This window comes from Pongo pygmaeus, chromosome 13 (genome assembly GCF_028885625.2).
Source record: "Pongo pygmaeus isolate AG05252 chromosome 13, NHGRI_mPonPyg2-v2.0_pri, whole genome shotgun sequence".
Taxonomy (NCBI): domain Eukaryota; kingdom Metazoa; phylum Chordata; class Mammalia; order Primates; family Hominidae; genus Pongo; species Pongo pygmaeus.
Genome location: NC_072386.2, coordinates 92,062,547 through 92,089,860, shown reverse-complemented (window position 1 = coordinate 92,089,860; position 27,314 = coordinate 92,062,547). Strand labels below are relative to the sequence as shown.

The window sequence follows — 27,314 nt, the reverse complement described above, 5'->3', positions numbered from 1 at the left end:
TCCTGCCCCTTAATTTGTGGCATTCTATAAACTGTACAAGAGTTTGAGATAGGTGAGCTTTAAGTTCCCTTCCAAACAAATGACAAAGTCATAAGTGCACTAATTGGTTTCTGGTGGATTGTTGAAACTAAATATTTCTGCCCTTTGTGATTATACTGGGCTTCAGGGGATGCAGGCAATGATTTGACAAGTGAGTTTACAACAAGGGCCAGATGCAACCCAAATGTTATATTTGAAAAGTAGCCAACCAGCCATTTTTTTCATTTCTTATTCCGTAACAATGCTCACGTAGACCTTCCTGAAAGACACAGACCTGTTCATTCAGGATTTATTGTCCTGGGCCTGAGGTCATCAGAGCTGCTTGAAGAGCCTTTGAGTTTGATTACTAATTCATGGGAAAGTATTGCCTCTGTGACCAAAGACTTTGAGAACTAAATTCAACATTCTCAATGTCTCTTTACTTTCAGCCGTAATTTGAAAGGTACAAAGAGTTAACTATGCTGATGTATTCCACAATTAAAGTGAAATAAAATGTCATTGCAGCAAAGTGTGATCATAATTAATAGATCACAAGTTTTTTAATAAGGTGTTAAAATAGAAATGTATTGAGATACTGCTTAATGTCATGCTAATACTATTTCTAGTGTTAAACTCGTCAGTGTCAGGTAGCAAGCAATGAATGTGAATCAATAAAAAGTGTTTGAATTCTCAAACAAAATAAGAAGCCATTATACAGTAAAGCTGATTTAATAATTAGGAAATTATTCTGAAGTGATAAACCAATATATATAAAAGGCATATTACATCACAATTAGTTGAACTGTGATTTTGACATACAAAACATCCTTATATCAATGTTTTAAATGTCTTGAGAGTACGGAATTGAGAGAAAAAGTTTATGTCAACTATGGTATCAGTTCTAGAGGGTCTTTAAAATAAAAATAATCAGCATTTAGCTGAGTTTTCATTCTTAATGCAATAAAGCGAATTAGCATGTGACCTATGCCATCTCTTAATAATAGTTGCAGGCTGCATTGACATAAAGTAATCAAATTTCTATAGGGAATTTAACTTGCACGCTAGACAGTTTAATTATCTGGTGCATATTTCAATAGTTCCCATTATAAGAAAATATGTCCAAGTTTGTCACAGAGAATGTCTATAACAATGATTTTAATATTCAATAAATTTTAATTATCTGGTAAATCATCTGCCTGTGTATGTTCCTTCAGATGTTACTTAATTTGACTAAAACCAAGGTGGTGAATTAGGAACTAAAGTCAGTCCTAGAGCAACATCTTTATTCCAAAAGTTCTTAAAATTCAACAAATAATCTTACTCTTTATAATATACAGATTAAGAAGTTGGCATCGGATTTGAAAATTATATCTAACTTTAACATCCTACTGCAGAAATGCCTCTTTCATCCCTGACTGGGTTATTGATTCCACCATTCCTACTGTCCAGGAAACAGATACGCAAATGCATTATGTCTTCTATTTTTATAATATTCTCCACTTCATAAAGCACTTTCACATGCATAATACCATGTGGTCCCCACATCACTCCGAAGTAGTTGTTTGACAATTAATATTATTCTCCTTTCAAAGTTGAAAAACGCAAGTCCAAGTTCCCAACAAGAGTCCGGATCTCTAATCCAGTCCTCACCCTCCTCAATGCTACTAATGCTGGTCTATTTCGCCTATGAGATAGTCTCTGATGTATTTTACTCTCATAAAATGAAATTGTAACATGCTAGGTAGGCTTTCTCTTTAGTTCAAAGCATATTAAAAGAGACTGCAAGGGAGTAATGAAGGTAGGCACAGTGACATAGCAAAAGGGATAGCAAGTACCTAACACTGGCAAGAAAGAGAGAAAATGCATTTTCTAAAGAGGCTCAAGAGCTCCAGCATTTCCAAAAGCTTGGCTCCACTTGGTTCAGTCGACATGAAAACCAGTTGTCTCTGTAGCCCCTGAGCACATTATGGTCTGGCTTCCAGGCATAATGACTGCTGTTGACATCAGAATACTATGAGTCATTGGGAAAGGATCAATTACGCCAGCACGAAGAAGTTTGCTAATGATAATTAACAATAGTAATAATAAGGCTAATATTTACCAAGCACTTACTACGTGTCAGGCATGTGATGAAGCTTCCTTAATTGTCAGGTTCTGCTGTCACATTTCCAGCCACCTCCTCTCTTTCCACTCATCTATGGTCCTTTGACCTCCACCTGCAGACTTGGTCTTGCTCTAGTAACCAGGGCTAGTCTAAAATGTAGGCTGGAATGAAGATATTTGTCTCAAATCTAAAACTCAAAAACTACATCACCATTCCTTTTAGACTGGCTCAAACTGGGGGCCTTATTTCTTGTCTGCTACTGTCTTATTCCTAATCTTGTCCTCAATTTGTTTCCTGGTGCTGATAATACTGCCCTCTAGATTTTCAAATCCTGAAAGAAAAGACCGTATTGATTATTTTCACTACTGTAGTCTCAGCAATCAGTAGCCAGTGCCTGACACAAAATAGGTACTCAAGTGCTTGTTAAATGAACTGAATGCACCACCCCTCTAGCTCTTGCACATCAGGTCTCTTAGTGTAAACTTCCTAATCTCAACATGGTCACCATCATTATAAACTACCACTTTCTGGGTATGACTGTACTGATGCTTTGCATACATGCTATTCAATCTTTACAAAACTTATAAGGTAAACAGTACCATTTTCATTATGCAAAAGAGGAAAATGTTTTTCACAAGGTCTCACATACATAATTGGTAAATCAAAGAACAATAATTCAAATGAAGACGTGAGTGACTCCAAATAAAGTCACCTCCTTCTAGACACTCCTAAAGATTGCAGTGACTCTCTGAAGTTCTGACCAAGGTTTTGGATTTCATTGCTTACTAATAGTCTTTCTTTATGTCAAATGCCCACATTTCTAATGATTATCTGTTCTTGGATTACCCTTCCCCATGTTGGAACATCTTGCCTGAACAGACTGCCCTCCTAAATCACCATATGACAAATATCTTCTGCAGCCATGCCCTTTGATCAAAGCTCTCTCATTCCCAAGTATGTTGGTGGCATTTTTTAAGCCCCAAAAGTTTTATTTGTATGGGGCATAATTTATATGAGTGGGCTGGGAGAATAGGACCCAGAGAATGAGTGAGTCAAAGGCTTTCAAGATTACCAAGGGTTGGGTGAGAGAAACAAAGTGTAACCATACTGAACAAAAGGCAGAAATGGGATGATGTGTAGATGAATGAGTTGGGTATCAATAATTAGGTGGAACTATCATGGGAAAAAATCCATGATTAGAAGCTTGGTGCAGGTAGCTTGAGTGATTATCACCAATCAACCTGTTATGCCGGACACTCCTTTCTGTAAATCATCCTGGGGCTCAGAAGGATTGGTTAGCTCAAAGAATGTAATAAGAATGTAATATGCATGCTTCTGCTATTTCTTCTGCCTGAAGACATGCAATTCTCTATGGCCTGGTATATAATGGACTTTAAAATAATTTGTTGTATGAATAAATAAGCTGGCTGTCTTTGAAGACGGTGGTGTTGTGCATGCCAACACTTTCTTCTAATTGTGTATACTCTATTTTAAGAAGTGGGCCCTGTTCCAGATCACCAAACCTTTCAGCCTTTCCAACACTGCTGCAATGAAATAGACCATACCTAGCATTGCCAGCAATATTATGTCAACTGCACCATGCAGTGATAATCCTGCCTTCTGAAACATTCATTATATTGTGCTACTCTGTTATATATTCTTTAATATATCAGCCACTCAAAAATCCTGAGAGATATGTGCTAAGATCTTTGCTGACATCCCCATATGTGGTGTTTGAACATAGTCTAGAATATAGTTTTGACCACGAAATTCAGTAGAATTGAAATGAAAACTTTAGGTGAGCTTTTCCAAACTTGCTTACTCTACCAAACACAAAACTGATGTCATTAATTATGCAACTATCATTCTTTTTTAAAGTGTTGTTCATGAATAAATACAAGTTTCCTCATTTCACAAGAATTGCTACATATGGGAGGATGAGTGAAGAAAGCAGCTGGGAAGCCATGTGCACACTGGGCAACAGGCTGGAGACTCTCCCTAACTCCCATGGCCCAGACACACAGGGAATGTCATTCTAACTCATGCCTCAGACACCTTAAAAGTGGCTTTATTCCATGGGCCTTTAGGATTACTGGCAAATAATTGGAAATTATTAAATCTACAAATGTCAAGGATCTACTGCACATGTTGCTCTTATCAAGTAGAGGGAACAGTATAGAATAATGGTTAAAAGCACAGGCTTTTGAGTCCAACAAATTGGGGTTTTGAATCCAGGCTTTATTTTCTTTTTTCCTTTTAGACAGAGTCTCACTCTGTCACCCAGGCTGGAGAGCAGTGGCATGATCCTGACTCACTGCAACCTCTGCCTCCAGACTCAAGCAACTCTCGTTCCTCAGTTTCCTGAGTAGCTGGGATTACAGGCACGTGCGACCACTCTGGGCAATTTTTTTTTTTTTTTTTTTTTTTTTTTTTTTTTTAGCAGAGACAGGGTTTCACCATGTTAGCCAGGCTGATCTCAAACTCATGATCTCAGGTGATCTGCCACCTCAACCTCCCAAAGCACTGGAATTAAAGGCATGAGCCACTACGCCTGGCCCAAGCTCTATTTCTTAGTAGCTGTGCCACCTTGGGAAAATTACTCACTTTTTCTGAACCTTGATTTTGTCTTCTATTAAAGGGGGATGATCATTGCAGTCACCTCATGAGGCCATTGTAAGGATGAAATAAAATAATATGCATAATGCACTAGGGACATCAGTAGGTATTAGCTCTTCATTTGTATAATTATTATTTAAATTACAATTTCTGGGCAGGGACTACACCTTATGCTTGTCTGTGTCCTCAATGTAACCATAAAAACAGTTAATTTATTTAAAAGCCTGGGCTGCTAAAGGAATAATCTTTAATTTTCAGAAGAAAAAGTCTTCTGTATAATATAGGTCAAATGAGATGTGAGATAATGAGAAACAGAAAACCTCCTGCAGCCTCTTTGGCTGAGGAGAAGTGATAGCTGTGTAGAAAGCCTGTTCTGAGCCTCTCAAATGTATTTAGTAATCAGCAGATGGATGAAAGCAAGGAAATTTCATCTGTGGTAAAAGCAGTGGAAACATTATACTCACTTGAGCTTTTTGGGCTTTGACCTAGTTCATTTGGTACCCCTTTCCCAGGAAAGAGCTGAGAGAATTGCATCTTTTGTCTTCTCTTAAACCCAGCCCCGTCACCTCTTTTATTCTGTCAGGGAATATCTCAAAGCTCTGTGGCAAACTCTTTCCTGCCGGCAATCCTGTTTTTGAAACTCTTACTAATCCAAAAACTAGCAGAATCTGTGCTCTCTGAGAGAACAAAGATTGATGAGGGATCTCCAGGAGTTGGCGCCAAGAATTCCTTAACTTGCATGCTGAGTGGCACTGGAGCTTGTTACTAAAGAAAGGAGAGTTGGGGGCGTGGGGAGGACTCTAGTGTGAACATAGTATCTCCCAAATAAACAGCCCCTCCCAACATGATACAGAGCACTTCTGTTTTCCCGCTGAGAAGTTGGTGTAATTTACGTTTGTAAAAGGTATCTATTGCTGGGACCATTGTATGAAAATAGACAAGAAAAAGGAGAAGGAGCAAAAGCAAAGAAAAATACTGTATTGCAGTCAGTCACTTCCAACAGTGACTAAACTCTGTAAGTCAATTGTAACAACTACTACTTATGGGCCCTCACTCTGTGCCAGGCACTTTCCATGCATTCTCACATTCTTACATTTAATTCTCAAAATGAATCCATAAGTTAGGAAGTAGCATTGTCCTCATTTTAGAGATGAGGGAGATATGACTCAGAGATGCTAAATGACTTACAGAAGGCCACATGGCGTATAAATCATGGAGACAGAAATTAAGCAGAGGTTGCCCTGACTACTAAGCCCTAACCACTATACTGCTTCTCAAAAGAGGACAGAAAAGCCCAACTGCTGAAGAAGACAGTGGCCCCGCCAGCAAGGAAAACTTGGAACTTAAGGACACTGTAGAACCTGCTGAAGAAAACAATGCAGAATCACACAGGAAATATAGAAGCAGGTGGTGGCTCCAACCATTTATCTGAGACTAGGAAGATAGTACCCAGTCAAAGAAGAATGGATGGTCAAAATGAGACTACATTTTTAGTTAAATGTGTTTACTTTTATAAATAATTATATATATTTACCTACATAGTGATCAGTTGTTTTCAAATAAATCTCATTTTTTCTTAAGTCCCAATTAGAGAATGCTTTTATAGTACAAATACTCGTCTCTCCCAACCCCTACAAATCATAATTACTAAATTAATATTTCCTAGTTTCTTCTTCCTCTCCTAGTTTTGCCGAACCCTATTATTTCATTTACAGTAATTTTCATGACTTCTAGTTACAGGAAGTGTTTATTCGTCTAGTTAGTTACATATTGTCTATCTCTCATCCACTATACAGACAACAGGAAATGCTATGCAGAGGTCATAGCTCAAGGTAGGAGCTTAAAATTATTTTTCCTGATTGAATAAGTGTTCAGTAAAGGATTCTATTTCCTTATTGACTAGTAAATGTTCTATACATTTGGTGAACATTAACTCTTTGTCTACCCAATTTATTACTAATATTCTCTTGTTTTTCATGTTCCTTTATTTTTTATGATAGGTGTTTAAAAGTAAAAATAAGGTGTGCTATGATAATTTAATGTTTTCCTTTTATTATAGTAATTTCTGATACATATTTACCTTTTGGTCTATCTTTTAATGATTTGATACTGTACTTTTAGCTCTTTAATGGCCTGGAATATATTTTTAATATATGATGTAATGAGAAATTTAATTGTTATTTTTCTAACTAATCTATTTTCTCAAATTCTAATCTCCTATTTCCTTCCCTATTTCTTTATTATTTTAATTTATAACATAATAATTTAATATATTTAATTGACTTACTTTTTTATACATTAGCATTTGCTCCATTTATTTACCTATTAGTACTTCCCTGTTTTAATTATTATTGCTTTATGAAAATGACATTTTCTAATGTGTTCTAATATCCACCAAAGCAAGGCCTATCATTTTCTTTTTCCAAATACTTTTTACCACTCTTGCTGGATTTTTCTGTATATGGAACTTTAATATTTTTACAGTCTGATCCATAGCAGGTTAAGCAATCTTCTCCCACACCACTGAATGATTTTTTGATGCTTTGAACCAACTTCTTGGTGACTCCTCTCTCTCTGCAGCTCTGCACTTACTTGGGATTTCATTCCACGAGTGCATGGCAGCATGCACATTCCCCAGCCATATTTCCTGCCCTATTCTTTTGGAAATTTCAGGCTCTGAAACAATGTCTAACCAGATTATGATGGAACAAAACTCCCAAAATCAATGGGGTAGAGTGGAGTGTCATCTCCACTAGAAATGAAGATTCAATTCAAAGTGTAGAAAAATTACATTTTAAAATCTTTTAAATTACCTATTTAGCTTGACATATATGGTTTTGTGTATACAATATGAATAATAATATAGCTACATTAAAGTATGGATAATATAAATAATATACCATAATATAATAAATAGCACACTCATTTAAGGGAATGAGAATTATCAGTACTATTTAAATTCACATTTTCTCCCTCCCACCTCTCTCTTCTGAGCCTGTATATTTTAATATATATAAATTGAATGTACCTATAAGGCAGTTTCACTCTATCTGCATGATAGAGACAGGCTTCCTGCTTCTTGAGTTGTTCTGTTTCTGGATCTCTGATTTAGGAGAAAAACAATGTGGAAATTACTTTTAAAATCTTTATATCTTCTTTCAGGCCATGAGTTTGCTCTTTTGCAAACAACAAACCATATGTAAGACACAGATTTTCCTTTTCAATTTTACTCAATAGGTCTTGTTTAATTTTTGTCCTGGATTTTGACAACAATTTTACTATCAGGCTTGAATTTTAGTGTTATAAGTTTTCATAATCTTTGCGTGTGTGTGTGTGTATGTGTGTGTGTGTGCGCACGTGTATGCATGTGCATATGTGTGTGCCTTTGTCCTTATATGGGGAGAAATTGGAAAACACTGCATCTGAGGCTGCTAAATAAATAATATATCATTAGATGCTTCTAAACTATCATTTAATAATTTTCTGAAGAAATATGTCTCAAGTTTGCGTGAGGATTAACTTCAACATCTGAAATTTCTCAGTAGAGTTGTTTGTAGGGGTGAGTGTGATTATATGCATTAATCATTATCCATTGTGGGGGTCTTCATTTCACTCCCATGTCTCTCTCTCTCATGCCTATTGGATTTGTTTCTCTGTCTAACACTAAATGCTCAATATGATTAGCTAATTCAACTTCCTATTTAGAAAGAAAGCAACAATTTCATCCCTGACTCTTAAGCCATACTATTGATTTTTAAATCTGTCCTATGGGTGATTCGGAGGTTATGGTGCAGGAGAATGATATGGTCATATTTGTATTTTAGGAAGAAAACTGGCAACAGAATAGGGAGCTGAAGCCAAGAAAACAGTTGGGAATAATTTGTTCCTGCTAGCTAAATGTAGAGCTTGCCTTCCATTGCTTTTTGCTTCTAGAAGAGGATTAAGACAGAGGAGGAAATAAAAAGGAAGAAGGAAAGGAAGAAAGCTAAAAGAGGAGGGCAAAAGAAAACACGGGAGCAATTTATACAAATCAAAATGAGGAGTGAGGAAATGAAGCTTCCGTTTCTCTCACCTCAAGATCCTGCTGGCGGCTCAAGCCTGGACACCCAGAGCTACCTATTGGATCCTGTCTCCTGGTTTTTGAGACCTTTCTCTCTTTTGCCTCTCACATCTGATCTTGTCACTAAATCCTTTTTATTTTATTCTATTCTATTTTTGAAACAGAGTCTCACTCTGTTGCCCAGGCTGGAGTACAGTGGTGCAATTTTGGCTCACTGCAACTTCCATCTCCCAGGTTCAAGCAATTTCTGGCTAATTTTTGTATTTTTAGTAGAGACGGGGTTTCACCATATCAGCCAGGCTGGTCTTGAACTCCTGACCTCAAGTGATCCTGCCTCGGCCTCCCAAAGTGCTAGGAGTACAGGCACAAGCCACCGTGCCTGGCCAATCCTTTTTAATTTTAAAAAGACTGTTTTTAATTACCCTCCCTACCATGAACAGCAGTAGAACACTTAGCATGTAATCAAGATCCTGAGGGGCTTCTAATTCCCCATCCCTGTTGAATGCTTCCCAATGATGATTTTTCCAACGCTCTGTTTTTGTCATTACAAGCTTTGCTCAAAAGCTTAATTTGGAAGGACAAAAGACAAATTCTCAGAACAAATTTTAAGAATAAATTTTAAGACTCCATCCTACCTACCATCATGAGTACCTATGGTCATAGTTTTCCTCCTGTAAACCTCTGTGGAGTCCTCATTTTTTATTCTACACATATCAAAGTCATTTAAATCCTTCAGAGAGTTTAAAGTGCAGCATAAATTCTATTTCCTGTTACACATTTTTTGGTACGTAGGGACAGGCCACACTTCTTTGTTTCATACAAGGGCTTGAGATTTTACTGAGAAAGCCTTCCTCATTTCTCAATGCATATTATTGAATGTTCAGCAAGCTCTTAAAGTAAACTATCTCAAGGACAAAAAACCAAACACCGCATGTTCTCACTCATAGATGGGAATTGAACAATGAGAACACATGGACACAGGAAGGGGAACATCACACTCTGGGGACTGTTGTGGGGTGGGGGGAGGGGGAAAGGATAGCATTAGGAGATATACCTAATGCTAAATGGCAAGTTAATGGGTGCAGCACACCAGCATGGCACATGTATACATATGTAACTAACCTGCACATTGTGCACATGTACCCTAAAACTTAAAGTATAATAATAATAATAATAAAACAATCCAATAGTTCCCAAAATAAACATAGTTAGTTCAACTCCACCAATATTTATTGTGCCCCTAACATATATAAGACATTGTGCTAAACATTGTCAGGATGTCAGATGCTTGCTCTTGAGGACAACAATTAACAAATGTATTCATTGGAAGACTATTTCCACTTCAATTATATGACTAATGATTTGTAACTTTTCAAATAAGTTTCTCTTCTTCCATGAAGTTTGTGAATTCCACAAGTAGATAAAATTGTGATAGAAGTTACATAAGCGTGTTTAATGGCACAGATTTCACTTTTCACAGCAAGAATCCAGGTTCAGAAGATACAGAAAAGTAATCAAGCCTTTAACATTGCACTGCACACTTAGTTTTGATGTATGTATTGAAAATTATTCTGTACTTATTAGAAGTGTCTTCCTCAAGGGGCTGGAAGTTTAGGAAACTATGATGCATCCATCTTTCACATCATCCTTATAAATATACCTGCATTTTGCTAAGATTTCCTACCATTAATTTTTAAAAGAAGCAAAAGTAATTTCTTCTCATTATTCCATATGAGATGAAAGTTTAACAAATGAGGTCTTAATAGCGATACCAAGAAATGGGAAGCCATAAATGAGACTGCCTATATGGCAGTAGATAAGCTTGACAAAAATCCTAAACCAAATGTATGACTGTGTTACTTCTGATATTCACACCAAGAACCATCCGCCCTCTGGTACTCTTAGCAAAAATTATTAGGAAATCAGTTGTTAGGAATCAATCATTCCATTAGACAGGAAGCACAGTTTTCCAAACTGTGGGAATTTTATCCCAGAAGTATGTGAATATCACAGTGAAATTAAAGGATTAAGCCTCATAAGAAAGCAAAAGTACCCTATGTTAAAGTCTTTGGCCAATGCATTCTAATTCTTCTTTTTCGTATCTTTAAATACAGAATCCCCTTCACCTACAACTGAGTTTAGAAAATTCATTAAGTTCTGATGCTGATGTCACTGTCTCAATCCTGACCATGAACAACTGGTACAATTTTAGCTTGTTGCTGTGCCAGGAAGACTGGAACATCACTGACTTCCTCCTCCTTACCCAGAATAATTCCAAGTTCCACCTCGGTTCTATCATCAACATCACCGCTAACCTCCCCTCCACCCAGGACCTCTTGAGCTTCCTACAGATCCAGCTTGAGAGTATTAAGAACAGCACACCCACAGTGGTGACGTTTGGCTGCGACATGGAAAGTATCCGGCGGATTTTCGAAATTACAACCCAGTTTGGGGTCATGCCCCCTGAACTTCGTTGGGTGCTGGGAGATTCCCAGAATGTGGAGGAACTGAGGACAGAGGGTCTGCCCTTAGGGCTCATTGCTCATGGAAAAACAACACAGTCTGTCTTTGAGCACTACGTACAAGATGCTATGGAGCTGGTCGCAAGAGCTGTAGCCACAGCCACCATGATCCAGCCAGAACTTGCTCTCATTCCCAGCACAATGAACTGCATGGAGGTGGAAACTACAAATCTCACTTCAGGACAATATTTATCAAGGTAGGATGCAAGGTCTCGGTTATATCCCCATTCATAGGGCCACGACAGAGAGTAAAATTCCCCTATCTGTCCGCTTTGCAGAAATCTTGACTCTGAGTAGCTTTAAACTTTAATAATATTTCTTAGAGGATTTCTGGTTATATAGGCTAGTATTTCATGATCTGCTGTCTGTAATTTGATCTATAAACTTGTAAGTACATGGTATAGTGGGAGTGCTCAATCCTGCTTTTAAACCTTGGTTTAGCTTCTTACTAGCTGTTGTGTTCTTAGAAAGTTACTTAAAAGCTCCAAGCCTCAGTTTTCTAACTAGCAAAATAGAATAATGAATAGCTTGGTATAGTATAATAAAGATACCATGAAATTTATATATGAAAAGTACCTAATACCATGCTTAGCTTATAGTAGATGCAAAATAAATGTTTCTTTTCCTACCCACTCTTTTCCATACCAATAAAATTAATCAAATTTCTCTAAATCTATACAAAGAAAAAAATTAGTCAAGCAAGAAATGGACTTTTCTCTCTCCTCCCTGGCCTTGATGCTTAAGGCAGTATAGAGTAGTAAAGGCAAAGACTCTTGAACTCAAGTTCAGACCATCTGAACTTGAAGTTTAGCTCTGCCACTTACTACTTGAGTGACTTCATCAAGTTACTTAACTTCTCTGAGCCTTAATTTCCTTTGTTCTATATTCATTTATGTAAAATGGATATAACAGTAGATCCTATTACCCATAGAATCATTGTGATTGATGATTGATAGAGATAATAGATGATAGATTGGTAGTAGACAAACAGGATACATTAATAGAACTAAGAGTTCCATAAGAGTATTATATATATGTATAATATTATTTATTTGTTTATACATTCATAATTATATCTGTTTATTTTTAAATTAAATACATTTCTGCTCCGGTTCCTCAATATGATTCAGAAACTAGAATGAAAATGTCCATTTAAAATAGAGAATAACACATCATATGGAAATGGTTTTAGTGATTCCCGGGAAAGGGGGAATATCCTTAAAGGGTATTTCATTAGGGCTTAGACTTTCTTCTGAAAAAGGACCACCTGTGGTCAGAGAGGCCAAGTCAGAAGATTATTATTTCTTCAAAGATGAAGGTTTCCCTGTAGACTTGGCCCTGTTTTTAGGCCATCCTGGAACAGTGGTATCTGACTATGTTGAGGACTACAAGGCAACCTCATAGCTTCTTACCTTTAAAAAAGACATGATAAAAGGTCAAGGGGTGCAAATAGTTGTACATTTAATTATATATATATATATGTATAAATTGAGCACCTACTATGTACAAGGCAATATGCCAAATGCCATATGTAAGGGAAAAGTGAAAGACTGAACACAACCTGTAAACTTAAAGAATGTTGTTAATAACATAAAATTTTTCAAATATATTTACTACAAATTTATTAATAATAAAATTAGATGTTCTATCATCATCTGAACTTTCCCTTTTTCCCATATTATAATTTCCACAAGATTAAAATCCATGCATATTTTATTTTATAGCCACTCTCCAGATTTAATCTACTGTTTGCACGCTAGCACATAATTAAGGTTCAGAATTTTATCTAAGACAAGAAACATTCTCCTTTACAACAAAAATACAAGCAAAGCTTTGATTTGTAATTTCAAATAGTCATTGTTTTGGAAGGACAGTCATAAACAGCAGCCAGGAAAAAGCACTTATGAAAACTACATTGAGTTGCTTAGCATCTTTTTGTCTCACGTAAAAAGGAGAATGCAAGAAAAATGACTCTGTTTGAATCCTAAAAACGTTTAGAAACTACAGAGAAGAATATTTGTTGACTTAAGTTGTATATACCTTAGGGTCTCATTTTACCAAGATCAAACTGATCTTTCTGGCTCCTCAAGATTTAATTTATATTAAAATTATGTTCTTCCTTCCACAAGGATCCCATGGCATTTTGTATATAAAATTATATAATGGTACTTGGCCCATTCTATCATCATTATTTGTCTATGTATCTGACTTCTAAGCTAGAATATAAATTCTGTTAAGTGAAGACACTGTTATTCAGCCTTATCCAATGCCTAGCCTATAGTAGGCACTTAATAGATATTTATCAAAATTGACATAGAGGCCAGAGGTGGTGGTTCACGCCTGTAATCCCAGCACTTTGGGAGGCCGAGGTGGGCGGATCACGAGGTCAACCGATCAGACCATCCTGGCCAACATGGTGAAACCCCGTCTCTACAAAAAAAAACAACAACAAAAAAATTAGCTGGGCGTGCTGGCACCGCGGCTGTAGTCTCAGCTACGCGAGAGGTTGAGGCAGGAGAATCGCTTGAACCTGGGAGGCGGAGGTTGCAGTAGCCGAGATCGTGCCACTGCACTCCAGCCTGGCGAGACTCCGTCACAAAAAAAAGAAAGAAAGAAAGAAAAAGAAAGGAAGAAGGAAGGGAAGGGGGAGGGGAGGGGAGGGGAGGGGAGGGAAGGGAAGGGGAGGGGATTGACATAGAAAGAAAGAAAAGTAACTTTCTGTTTTATTTACATCCTACATTATATGTTGCTGTAGAAGAAACGGGTGGTTGGTAGATATTGTCTAAATTAAGTACTTTTTAATTTTACATAAATACTGGATGATTTCTGTTTGGTTTTCTTTCTCTCTCGCTCTCTCACTCTCACTCTCTCTCTCTCTCTCTCTCTCTCTTACTCTCTCTCTCTTTCTCTCTCTCCTCATGGTGGGATGTTAGGTTAGTATATAAACTCTGCCCTCGTGGCTATTTATTCCACAAATTTTGAAGCTGTAAAAGAAGATGGTGAGGTTTGAAGCCCAGCAGTAATTTACACCGGGTCAGTGACAATATTTTCATCATGATGAATGTGTTTGAGAAATGAACCCAAAGAACTTCAGGAAGTATGCCTGAGACTTTTTAAACTCCTGAGGGATACAGGCAAAGAGAAAGTTTGAAAAGTGTTCAGGAACAAGTCAAGGGAAATGAGCAAAACCCAGGAAGGAGACTTTATAATGAATAACTGAAAAGCTGCCTTAAGCCATAAAACATCTGTGGATTTTCCATCATCCTTATTTATTTTGTTTAATACAGTCTTTCAGAAAGTTACTTATTCTCAGTCCATAAGTCACATCTGCATACAGTAATTTTCTTAATTGTTCTTAAATTTTGTAAGGCTGACCCCACTTCTTCACTGCATAATGAAAGTCGGGGGGATAATGAGCCATGAATAGCGGATGTCAGAGTTATGCAAGTTTTCATTTCTCACACAGTCATTTTCAGTTTGGGCTGACAGAACTGTTAACATCTTAAAATGTTAATGAAATCACCAAAAACATGGCATTTTCAGCTAGGCTTTCAGATGAGAAAAGTCATTTCTCATGGCAGACTACATACACATAATTACAGGTATTAGAGATTTTATTCTTCCTAGGTCCCCACATGCCATAGCAAATGTCCATCATAACTAAATGTAGACGAAACATTCAGGGACCAAGTTCATTGCATGATCTTCAACAATCTTCAACAATATACTTACAAGTTTTTTTGTTTTTTTTTTTTTTTTGAGACGGAGTCTTGCTCTGTCGTCCAGGCTGGAGTGCAGTGGCGCAATCTCGGCTCACTGCAAGCTCCGCCTCCCTGGTTCACGCCATTCTCCTGCCTCAGCCTCCCGAGTAGCTGGGACTACAGGCGCCCACCACCATGCCCGGCTAATTTTTTGTATTTTTAGTAGAGACGGGGTTTCACCGTGTTAGCCAGGATGGTCTGGATCTCCTGACCTCATGAGCCACCCGCCTCGGCCTCCGGAAGTGCTGGGATTACAGGCGTGAGCCACCACGCCCAGCTACAAGTTTTTTTTTTTTAAATATTAGTTAATTGGAGCAATTATTGGTGGAATATTATTTTGAGAATAACTTTATAAGCGCATATGAATGGATGTTTTTGCCTAGCCAATGACCATGTGTTGAACTACGGTCGGGTAGACAAAATGAAGACTTGAATTCTGACATTTAGGAGCTGACAGTCTAGTGAATGATGTCGAAATGTAAGTAAATGGTTATAAAACAATGGGATGAGTGATTTATAAGAATAGAGATATATTCAGTTATACAGAGGGAAATAATTAACTCTTCTCAGATATTTGGTGATGAGGGAAAAACACTGGAATTGGATCCTGTAAATGAAAAGCGGTTTTTAGGTTTGGAACAAATTCACAGACAAAGGAAATGACATGCAAATTCACCAAGACCTGAAAGATAAATTTAGTATGGCTGGAGCATTAATTGCATATGAAAAGGATTTGAGATGATTCTGGAAAAGTAGTCAACTTGATAACATACCACACAGAGCTTGTATGCCAAGCTAAGGCATTTGCATTTTATATGCAGAGCGGATGTCAACTGAATGGCAGAACATTAGCCCTGACATATTTATAAAAATCATAATCCTGTTACAAATTAACCAAATAAAGTAATACAGTATAAAAGCTTTGCAAGTAATTTTTTTTAAACATTAGGATATAAACATTGTTTTTATTTCTTAAAATTGGTTTTAGCCTTGCCCACATTTACTCCCTTGCTCCATTCCGAACATCAGACTCTGGGGAAAGTGAATAGGAGTTTGAGAATTTACCTGCTGTTCCCAGGATTACGATTTGCCCATGCTTGCCTAAAGGCCCTAAGTGCTGATAAATTCATTGTTCCTGCAGAGAAAGCTCCATGGATTGGTCATAATCTGGTCATGAGCACTTATCTTTTCTTTAAGAATCCCAAGAGTCTGGACACTGACAGACACCTTCTTGCTCTTGGCCTAAGAAGTGCCTGACCCTTTGACTAATTAACCATAGTTCTGATAGTTTATTCTAGCTTCTAATCGGGATGTAGAATCCTGCCTTTCTTCTTTGAATAGCTTCTGCAGTTCTGTTCTGTATCCCTTGAGAACTGAATCAAGTAGGCAGTGATTAATTCATTCCTTTGTTCACATATATTTGCTGAAGTTAACTAATATGAGGTCAAGCCCTCGTCTGGAGACACAAGGAATAGAATGTAAGAGGCCGTGCTGTCAGGAAGCTAGCAACCCCCTTCTATTCTTCCACCAGGAGAAGACATGCTCATCTAATTATTCATAGTTTCATCCATTTTCCTTGATCTGGCTATTTGGTTATTTTTCTTCACTGGGATAACACCCTTTATACCAGTGATTACACTCTGCTGGTGCTAGCATTTCTAGGCCTCCCTCCTCAGTTGACCCTGAATTATGATTCAACACACTAGAGACTCTTTTCTCTCCAAACTATGTTTATCTTTATGCTTACACAGTCAAGCAACATCAATACTCACTGGCCTTTTATTAATAATAAATGTTTTCATTATTGATTCTGCATATATTGTTAAGAACCTGTTATGTGCCAGGCATTGTGAAGAATTAGAAAATCTTCAAAAAAATGAATCAAACAAATGTCCATTCAAAAAACCCAACATACAAATTGATAATCATCGCAATTTATTCCTGAACATTAGCAGAGTTCCAGAAGAACTTGAGGCTGAATGCTATAATTCTAATTTTGGATATTCTGTCCACTGTCACCATAACTTAGTGGCATTGTGACCATGTTAAAGTTATTTAAATGCCATAAACTTTAATTTCTTTAACTATAAGGATACCTATCTCAAAAAGTGAAGTAGTATGCCTAAGGTCATTCAGCTACTACTTTGTAGGGGAAGATTTAAACCAGTTTATCTAAATCCATATTCCAGGCTCTTTCAGAATTAGTATAAGCCTTCCTTAATTGGGATCCTATTACTTTTTAATTTATATTCTTTCAGCCTGAAGCTATATAAATCACATCTGCATACAGTAATTTTCTTAATTGTTCTTAAATTTTGTAAGCATTCTTTTCCTGAGGACCTCTACCAACACAAACTGGTTAACCCACGTATTTCAACATGTACTTAAAAGAAATGCAGTTGCATTAAACATGCAAGCCAGGGGTTGGAGGCTGCTTAGCACTAGCTCCCTGGAGTCCCGAGAAGAACACATTGCTTATGGCTGATCCAGTATACCTAACTATTACTCCCAGGTTAACTTTCTCTGCTAGAGCTACTAAGGTGTTGATACTTCTAGAAAAGACATACTTGGGTTCATGAATCTCAGGGATCAACACTTAAGGTCTGTGTGTTCAGATGTTTTCAGTAGGAACCCTTGTCAGTGGAATCATTTGGCTGGAATTCTTTGAAATTACCTCTGCTCCAGGTCACTTAAGTCATGCCAAGAGATGAGTCTAAAATTTTCCCTAAGATACCGTGGGGCGGGGTGGGGAGGACTCACATAAGGGACACTGGAAAATGTATATTCCCTCAAGACTCTAATTTGATGAATACAGCTCAAATTTACTTAATCTAGGATTCAGCAGATTTTAAACTGTGGAATGTTTCCCAATTAGGAGAGCTTCCAAGCTTTTATGTGCCCGAGAAGGAACTGTATTCTTGGTTGACTTTTTCACTTTATATGCATCTACTGTAAAATCTGGAAATCTGCCAAAAAGTATGAAACTATGCAGAGTAATACTGAAGCTCTACTCTGATTTTCACATTTATCTCTCAAGACCACTTCAATCTGCATACCCTACAACCCTTAGGATAGATGTTTGACTGGTAAATACTGCATAATGTCTTATTGCCAGGGCTATGCCAAGGCAATACTTGAAGGGACACCAACACCTTGGCTAGCACTGGGGCCAGATCCAAAGAGCCAGAATGAATTGAGTTGTGATGTTTCACAGTGTGACCAGGAACAGTTCAAGGGCTAGGCAGAGATCATAATTGTATAGAAGAGTCAAGGTTCATACTAAAAAGCAAAAGGTAAGGACAATGATATAGGGGTATGGAATAAATCAAACTGTTAGGTAACATATCAGAGAAGAAAACACAGAGAGAAAAAAGTGCCAGCTTGCCAGTGACAACTCATGGAAGCAAGAAAAAGAGATTACCATGCTTGTGTGTTTGACTTCTTGATGTAGCAAGCCCCTCATACACACCAATAGTAACACAGCACAAAACATGTATTAAATTATGACCCCACCACATGGATTAGTATTGTTCTCTTCTTGGTGAAAACTTCAAGAAAGGTAGGAGCTCTCCTTCCACCCTACAGTTTCACCTATAAGTAATAGAATTTTGCAGATATTGACAAAACATAGACCCAAATGATTCAGATATGTGTACATATATGTTTAATATATTACTAAATTGCTGTTGACCATTAACTGATAGAAATATTTTTTAAAAGATGAGCCTTGTATGCAACTTTAAAAGATGGCATAATCAGGGATTATAGTGTGCAGGGCCTTCTGTTCTGAGGATGGAAATTTAGCAATTTCCAAACCCTGTTAAACTCCTTCTCATCAGAGAGGTTCCCCATTGAACTAACTTCAATTTTTTATACTCTCCATTATTCAGGAGGAAAATGTATTGAAAGTTTAATCCTTCAAACAATTTGCAAATTACAAATGCAAATGTTTCCTGACTTAGTGAGCCCCATTCTTCTGGCAAAGTGATGAAGATCGCTGTAAGAGATACATGTCTGATTTGAGCAGAAGACATGTGTTTAATTGCATTTACCCCAAAACATTACTGAGCAGTTACCCTGGCCAAGCACTGTGTTGTGCCTAAGAGTCAAAGATGACTCAGTGAGATAGGTACTTACATAAACGCTGAAGCCTCTTTCAGCTTGACAGCCTGCAGTGTTATGAAGCAGAGCAGTGGGGAAGGGAGAACAGCAATTCTGTGGAAGATGCTGCTCTCCAAATCTGGAGTAGGTCCAAATCTATGCCTTTGAGGGCCTTATAGTCTAAAAAGTCAAAGATGAGATAAATAAACTGCCAAATTCTTCTACTTTAGGATAGTAAGAGGAGTCAAGGAGTCATTTTACATGTAAGCTCAAGAAATCACCCACATTTAATGTTTAATTTGGAGATCTGTCCCATATATGGAGAAGAAAATCAAACAGAATTGGACCACAGGTAAGCTCTGTGGCTAAAATGGACAAATTCATGTTATCATAAAAGGAAGGCAGATACCACAGGGCTCGGCTTTGGTGAAACAAGTCACAAAATGAAAGCTGAACTAGTAACAACTTGCCATCAAGTATAGAAAGGTTCCCTAAAGCTGTAAGAAAAGGGAAAAATGGTAAAAGAGACATAAAAAAAAAAGGGAAGTAAATAGATGGATCTCAGAAGGCAATGGGAAGGGAGCTGGAATGGCGACAAACAGTAAATTAACTAACGATGGTCAAAGAGCTGCTTTAAGACAAGATCTCCCACTAACAGGACAGAATATTGGCATTTCCGCTACACAAAAACCACTAAAAAGAAAAGGGGGAGAGGGAGGGAGGGAGAAAAACAAAAAATTCAGAAAAAAAAATAAGAGAAAGAGTATTAAAGAAATAATGAGCTAACTGTAGATTAACCCACATGCCAGAAACAGTGAGAATACTGGAGGGAAGGGAGCCAGAGGAAGAGGTGTAAAATGAGAATAATTTAGGAAAACAGAGAGTTTAGGGGAAAGCCCTGAAAAATTAAGAAATACACACATGGAAAAATACAATGTAAATTATGTATAGTAAATAATTCAGATAACTGGAGGTCTGTGGACATTGTGAAATATCAAAATTGGCTGTAAGAGTTCTAAAAGACAATCCAAAGAGAGAATAGCTTGGGGCTCTTGAATGAGAAAGAGCAGAAAAAAAAGACTACATAAGTGTGAACTTGTGACATGCAAAAGTGTAGAACTCTGGAGAATGTGAGTTTTTAATTAGAAGATTCATCATAGATATGAATCACATTAAGAAAAGATAGGATTACTGAACATGTATCTCAAGTTTCTCTTTCTCCCAGAAAAAAAAAAAAAAAGGAAAAGGGGAAGGTTTAAGAATATTCCTTTGTCTCATATGAAAAGGACTTTATTGAGCTGGGTTTTCTACTACATGCCAATAGTTGGTAGATCCAAAGCTAAATTAAAAGTAACCGAGAAGCAAATATTTAAATTCCATGTATAGGAGCAAGTAATCCTGACAAGTAAACTCAGTAAACATAACAAGAATTAGGTGATGCTGGTAGGAAGGGAGTTTGAGGGAATGTTACTAGTAATAATATTCTTAAAGATTCCTAATCAGGCAAAAGCAAAAAATCAAAATGAAGTTCTCACAGAAAAAAAAATTGATAAGAGCTTTATGCAGCATGAGTAAATCCCTCATTCCTCAGGGAGGAAATATCAAATATAATGAGATGATCATGGGAAAAGAAATTCAGCTTAGTTTTCAAGATATAAGAGAAAGAGGATATTGATATGTTTAATGATACAAAGACAGTGCCCAGGGGGAAAAATTAATTTTAAAGCCTTGTAGTACAAAATAGATATTCACATAGACAGATATGATTAATGGAAGGCAATAAATAGGGGATAAAAGAAAAGGTAATAGGGCAATTTAAAAGAAAAAAAAAGAGAGGTAGATATACAAAGAGACAAACTGATGAATGAAAAATGATTGAAGTAGAAATAAATATATGATCTATAAATAACTAGGTCATGAAAGAAGACACTTGAGGATGGTGATGCATTTAAACAACACAAAAGTGATTAATATGTAGCCAGAAATGAAGGCTGAAAGCAATGGAATTATTTCAGAGCTATTTCCACAGCAAGAAATAACACAAATTCATAATAAACATAAAAACATAATACTAATAAAACTTGATGTGTCAAATAAGACAAGAAAAATCAGGGGGGCAACAATTCTTAAAATCTCTAAGAAAAGGGCAACATTATTTGTAGTGGAAGATTTTTATTTAACTTTAGCAAATTTTAGAGCAAGTTACAAAAAGTAAAAATAGCACATGACTAATGTAATTAATACATTAAGATAATCAATATTAACTGCAGTTAACATTTCACAGAGAATGTACACCCATTTTGATTAGTACATAGAATATTTACCCAAAATGACAGTATTTCAGCATCCAAAACAGGCTATAAACTTAAGCAGCAGATTTTTATATGTGTAAAATACAATAAATCAAAGCTCAAACCTTTTAAAATTACAAAAAAAAAACCCTTCTATGTCAACATTGTGCCAGGTCTAAATCCTACACATATTACCTATTTATCATATGTATTCTGTCTCCTTCAATAGAATATAAGCTGCATAGATTGTGGTCTTAATTCACTGCTACATCCCCAGCACCTAGGACAGTGCCTGGCACATAGTGAGTATTGTGGAATAAAATAGATGATTGAATGTGTGATGTGTTGCTCATTTTATGATGAATAAATAAGAAAATACTTTAATTAGGATGTCAACATTTTGCATGCAAATATGCCTTCTAAAATATTTCTTAAATATATTAAATATTGATCTTGCTTATACTGTGAACTATCTCAAAAACATTTTCTAAGTAATTTGCAAAGTGCAGATTTTATCTCAGCTGTTATGCAAATAAACACATATTCTTAATTAGTGACATATTGGGAGATTTTAATAAAGAAAAATTCATTAGTAAGCCTCATTCTTTTAAGGAGAATGGTATCTTGGGAGTTTTGTTGATAAAAAAGATGAATACCTGAACTACTTTGTTAAACACTCACTAAACAAGGTTCTCACTCATGGAGTTAGATTCAGGCCCTTATCAAACCATAGCAAAGATATTGTAAGTGGTCTCTTAGTCACCATTTTTCTTTCCTATATGTGCATTTTACTTGCCTCCAGACCAATATTAACTAATGTAGATCTCTGTTAAGGTCATTATGCTACTCAGTAATCTTCATGGTTCCCCTTTTCCTACTAAAATAAAATCCAATCTCATAAAACAGGTACATGAGGCCTCTATAGTCTAGTTTCAACCTACTTTCCCTATGTTATTTTCTAATATTTTTCTACCCTGCTCTCCAATCAGATTATTATGCTTACTACCTCGTCTTACATTTTCCACCTTCTTACCTTTCTTCATAACATTCCTGACTCTGGAAGATTTGTTTAGAGTTCATATCCAGGCTGGAGCAGTTATCTGATCAGCACAGAGAATGATAGTATTACTGTTCCCTTTGATCCAGGCTCTAAATTTTTATTAAAGGAACTTAAGGTTACTTTTTTATACCCATATTGCTATATGGGCTTACATTGAGTTTATATTCAACTAAATACTAACAGGTCTTATTTATATGACCTTCTGTCAAGCTGAGTTCCACACATTCTTAGTAAAGTTTGCAACCCTGTACATTTGGCCCTCTTAAATCACTGCTTTCCTTTTTGAAGACACAATATCTCTTGATTATACCATCTCCTCTCCATTTCTGCTACAGCCTTAGCCCTTACCACCTTAAGCCCTTTATGAAACTAGCAGAGAGAGAGTAAGAGAGGAAGCAAAAGAAGGAAGAAGCATTGTTCCTCACATATGGACTTATGTTCAGTCCCCTCCTCCTTCCAAACTATGTCCTATATAACTAGCAAGGAAAAAAATCATTGTAAAATTAAATCGAATGATCATGTCTCCCCCCAGACAAATTCCCCTCAATGCCTCCTTGTTGTCTTCACTGTAGCCTCAGATCTGATGTAATTCATTTCCCATCCCCATATCCCTCCTTATTTTTCATCTTTTATTGTCAAACAGCTCACACTCTCTGTCTCTGGCCTTTGTATTTGTATCTCCTTGAGATGACAACATCATTTCCCAGCTTCTCTTCCTGGCTTACTGTAATTCCTTCTTCAAGACACAGCTCTGGCACTTCCTCCTCTAAGAAGCTTTCCTTGGCACCCTATAGTAGAATGTGCAGGTGCTCTTGCTCTCTGTTCCAGTGACACCAGATTTACCTCTATCATGATGCTCATTAGGCAGGTCTGAATTGCCTGCTCACTTTCTCTCTCCCCAGAATTAGACTTTGAGCTTCTTGAGCTCCTTGAGACCAATGAGTTTGTCTTTCATCCCTGTAACTCTAGTGTTGGAACAGTGCCCAGGAGTTTGTCAGTTTATGGTGCCAGTAAAACTATTCCTGATTTTTCTTCTTGTTTATCCAAGAAGAGTAAAGGGCAAGATAAAAAAGGAATGTGATGGAATTCAATTTAAGCAAAATCAGGATTTCAGCCTTTTGATATTTTAACTAATTTAGTGAGCACTTAAATTTTGTTATGCATTGTCATTCCATTAGTACAGGTGACTATAACTAAAGCTTTCATGAGATTATTTTGATTCACCCTTATCGTAAGACTAAAAATGAAGCAGACACAAATAATCTGTCATAAATGATGATCCTCTGGGACCCAATTTTTTGGAGCCAGTAGTGAAACAAGCATTGGATTTTCTGGGCTGGGAAAACTGGAGACATTCAGGTCCCTATTGATTTGCCTTCTTTGGAAAATGACTGGCTCGAAGACAACTGGGCCTTGTCCCTGTATCATGGCCATCTTAAATGTTATTTAATACCAATAATCAGTAATAGGTTTTACTGGAATGATGAAGTTGTGTAATCTCTGGAAATTTTCTGAAGATTTCTAGTGCCTTTTTCTGATATGGTTTAAGCATATATTTGGTCAAAGGTAGTCTCTCAAGGGTCCATCCAGTTAAGAATCTATAATCATTAAGCCTCAAACATTCTTAAAATAATGAAGGGTTCCTCTTTCCACAACTTCCTCTTTACTTTCCTGATCAGTAAATTGACCAGAAGAAATTAACCTACTTACTACTAACTGTTTATTTCTTATATCAGCAAGTATGTATATGTGTGTGTTTTAACAAATCTAAAAGTAGATTTCTTATAAACAAGTGTATCAGCTTTCCCTTACAGTACCTAGGTAATTATCAATTGATTAATCTGTATATTTTAATGATTTGGTTCCTTCTCTAAAGAAGCAGAAAACTATTTCAAAATCTAAGATAGCTGAGACTTCATTACTTGTTGCAAAATAGAATTTAAATGGTAGAATCCCACTGGGGAGTACTAACATGAATAATTACCATTACACACAATCTTCCAAAATGAACAGTTTCACTGCATTTATTGATAGTAGCATCTTCAAATGTGATTTACATTTATATCTCTAATGAAAATTAGTACATACTTCACACTTTCTGATTTTTCTGTGTCCCTTCTGTGGCAACATAATGTCTTATTACTTCTATTTGCATTTGTAAATTATAGAGTAATATTTGTGACAGGCAATGGGTGAATGTGTTTTGCTAAGAGCCTACACTTACATCACCTGATTTTTCAAAATACCTACTGTGTTCCACTCTACGTTTCAATTTAATTTCTTTTAATTTGAAATGTATCTTGAGTAACTGCCATGGATTTATCATAATGCAATACTTTGTTTCCAACTTTTAAAATTTTATTAAAATTATTGGAAAAAGTAACCTGGAGACAGCCTTGACTGAAAAAAACTTGAATGACATTAAGTCAGAGTTACCATATCTGGAATATTTGTTCCATGTTAGATGTAGCATGTGCTTTACATAAATTATTTCCAACTCTTGTAATGAAGGAAGTATTTTCTCTATTTTGCTGGTGACAAAACTAAAGCATAGAGTTAAGTAAATTGTTCAAGGGCCATGTTAGCAGGTGGCTAGACCAATATTCAAATGGGGGTGGATCTGATGCCAAAGCCTGGGCTTTTATTCCAACACAAGGCCACAAGCCACATTAATCTTTATTATTGCCATTAATACGCCACAAGCTTATATGTTACCTCTTACTGTCTAGTGTTCCCAGACTCAAGAAAGACAGAGGCTAAGACCAAGCCATATTAGTCTAGTTTTTCTGTCTAGTCCATATCAGAACATATACTGTAAGTGCCCTAGTTCACAGGGTTAGGAATCACTATATTATTTAGTTGGTAATTTTCCTTTCTGTGGCTTCTGGCATAAGCTCTCTCTAGAACCAGGGCCAATTGTTTCTCTCTAATGACTTGGAGGGAGGCTAGCCTGAGGCTATCCTTAAAACTGCAAGTTGATTTATCATCTTTTTCTTTGTTCCATGGATGAGATCCAACATGCAGCTTCAACTAGCCTCACAGGGACAGATATGTTAACTGATTTCATTCTACAAGAAGAAACATTGGTAACAAGATTTGGCTATTTCATAATGTTATGGATGCAGTGTTTAAGCAATTATTAAAGTATATGCATACTTTTTAATCTCATTCCTTGTGCCAAATATCTAGATAGATTGATAGATACATAGATAAATAGAAGGTGTAGCTACAATTGAACATAGTCGACAATAGAAGTAGGATATGTTAAAGATGCTGAAAACCTCCATAGCTGAAAAGTTGTGAGAATATGCAATTAACAGTTTACAACAGAAAATGGTTAACACATCTCTTAACTAGGAATTAAAACATTTGGAGTAAGACTAAGAGTCAAGCACCTGGCTAGAATATTAGAACCTGAGAGTGAAATCTCATTTGCTTAATGCAATAGGACTTTACTCCTATAATAGAGAATGAGTCCAGCTTATTAACATCTGAAGAAATTATAGGCACTGTCGTTTTAAATAAAAATTCGAATTTATTTTTATTAAGACAAGGAAGCAAAGATGAACACTGCTTCCTATCTTTGGCCTCACTTCTTTTCTTACTTTTTGCCTTTGCTCCTCTTTCCCAGGTTTCTAGCCAATACCACTTTCAGAGGCCTCAGTGGTTCCGTCAGAGTAAAAGGTTCCACCATCGTCAGCTCAGAAAACAACTTTTTCATCTGGAATCTTCAACATGACCCCATGGGAAAGCCAATGTGGACCCGCTTGGGCAGCTGGCAGGGGGGAAAGATTGTCATGGACTATGGAATATGGCCAGAGCAGGCCCAGAGACACAAAACCCACTTCCAACATCCAAGTAAGCTACACTTGAGAGTGGTTACCCTGATTGAGCATCCTTTTGTCTTCACAAGAGAGGTAGATGCTGAAGGCTTGTGCCCTGCTGGCCAACTCTGTCTAGACCCCATGACTAATGACTCTTCCACATTGGACAGCCTTTTTAGCAGCCTCCATAGCAGTAATGATACAGTGCCCATTAAATTCAAGAAGTGCTGCTATGGATATTGCATTGATCTGCTGGAAAAGATAGCAGAAGACATGAACTTTGACTTCGACCTCTATATTGTAGGGGATGGAAAGTATGGAGCCTGGAAAAATGGGCACTGGACTGGGCTAGTGGGTGATCTCCTGAATGGGACTGCCCACATGGCAGTCACTTCCTTTAGCATCAATACTGCACGGAGCCAGGTGATAGATTTCACCAGCCCTTTCTTCTCCACCAGCTTGGGCATCTTAGTGAGGACCCGAGATACAGCAGCTCCCATTGGAGCCTTCATGTGGCCACTCCACTGGACAATGTGGCTGGGGATTTTTGTGGCTCTGCACATCACTGCCATCTTCCTCACTCTATATGAATGGAAGAGTCCATTTGGTTTGACTCCCAAGGGGCGAAATAGAAGTAAAGTCTTCTCCTTTTCTTCAGCCTTGAACGTCTGTTATGCCCTCTTGTTTGGCAGAACGGTGGCCATTAAACCTCCAAAATGTTGGACTGGAAGGTTTCTAATGAACCTTTGGGCCATTTTCTGTATGTTTTGCCTTTCCACATACACGGCAAACTTGGCTGCTGTCATGGTAGGTGAGAAGATCTATGAAGAGCTTTCTGGAATACATGACCCCAAGGTAATACTTCCTTTTACTTTAGCTTTCTTGATTGTCCATTATAATTCCATATGTTGTATCTTCTGCTGTAGTACGCTCATGTTCTTCTATCTAACACACGAA

The 27,314-nt window shown here is 37.0% G+C and overlaps 1 protein-coding gene across 2 annotated transcripts in view; it reads left to right on the top strand.

The window, feature by feature from the left end:
• GRIN3A (glutamate ionotropic receptor NMDA type subunit 3A) overlaps positions 1 to 27,314 on the top strand; it is a 181,875-nt gene that overhangs the window by 40,760 nt on the left and 113,801 nt on the right. For both annotated transcript variants that reach the window (XM_054502137.2, XM_063649768.1), the window contains exons 2-3: positions 10,913 to 11,517; positions 26,165 to 27,212. In XM_054502137.2, coding sequence (XP_054358112.1) covers positions 10,913 to 11,517; positions 26,165 to 27,212 — 1,653 coding nt within the window. The remainder of the gene's footprint in view (positions 1 to 10,912; positions 11,518 to 26,164; positions 27,213 to 27,314) is intronic.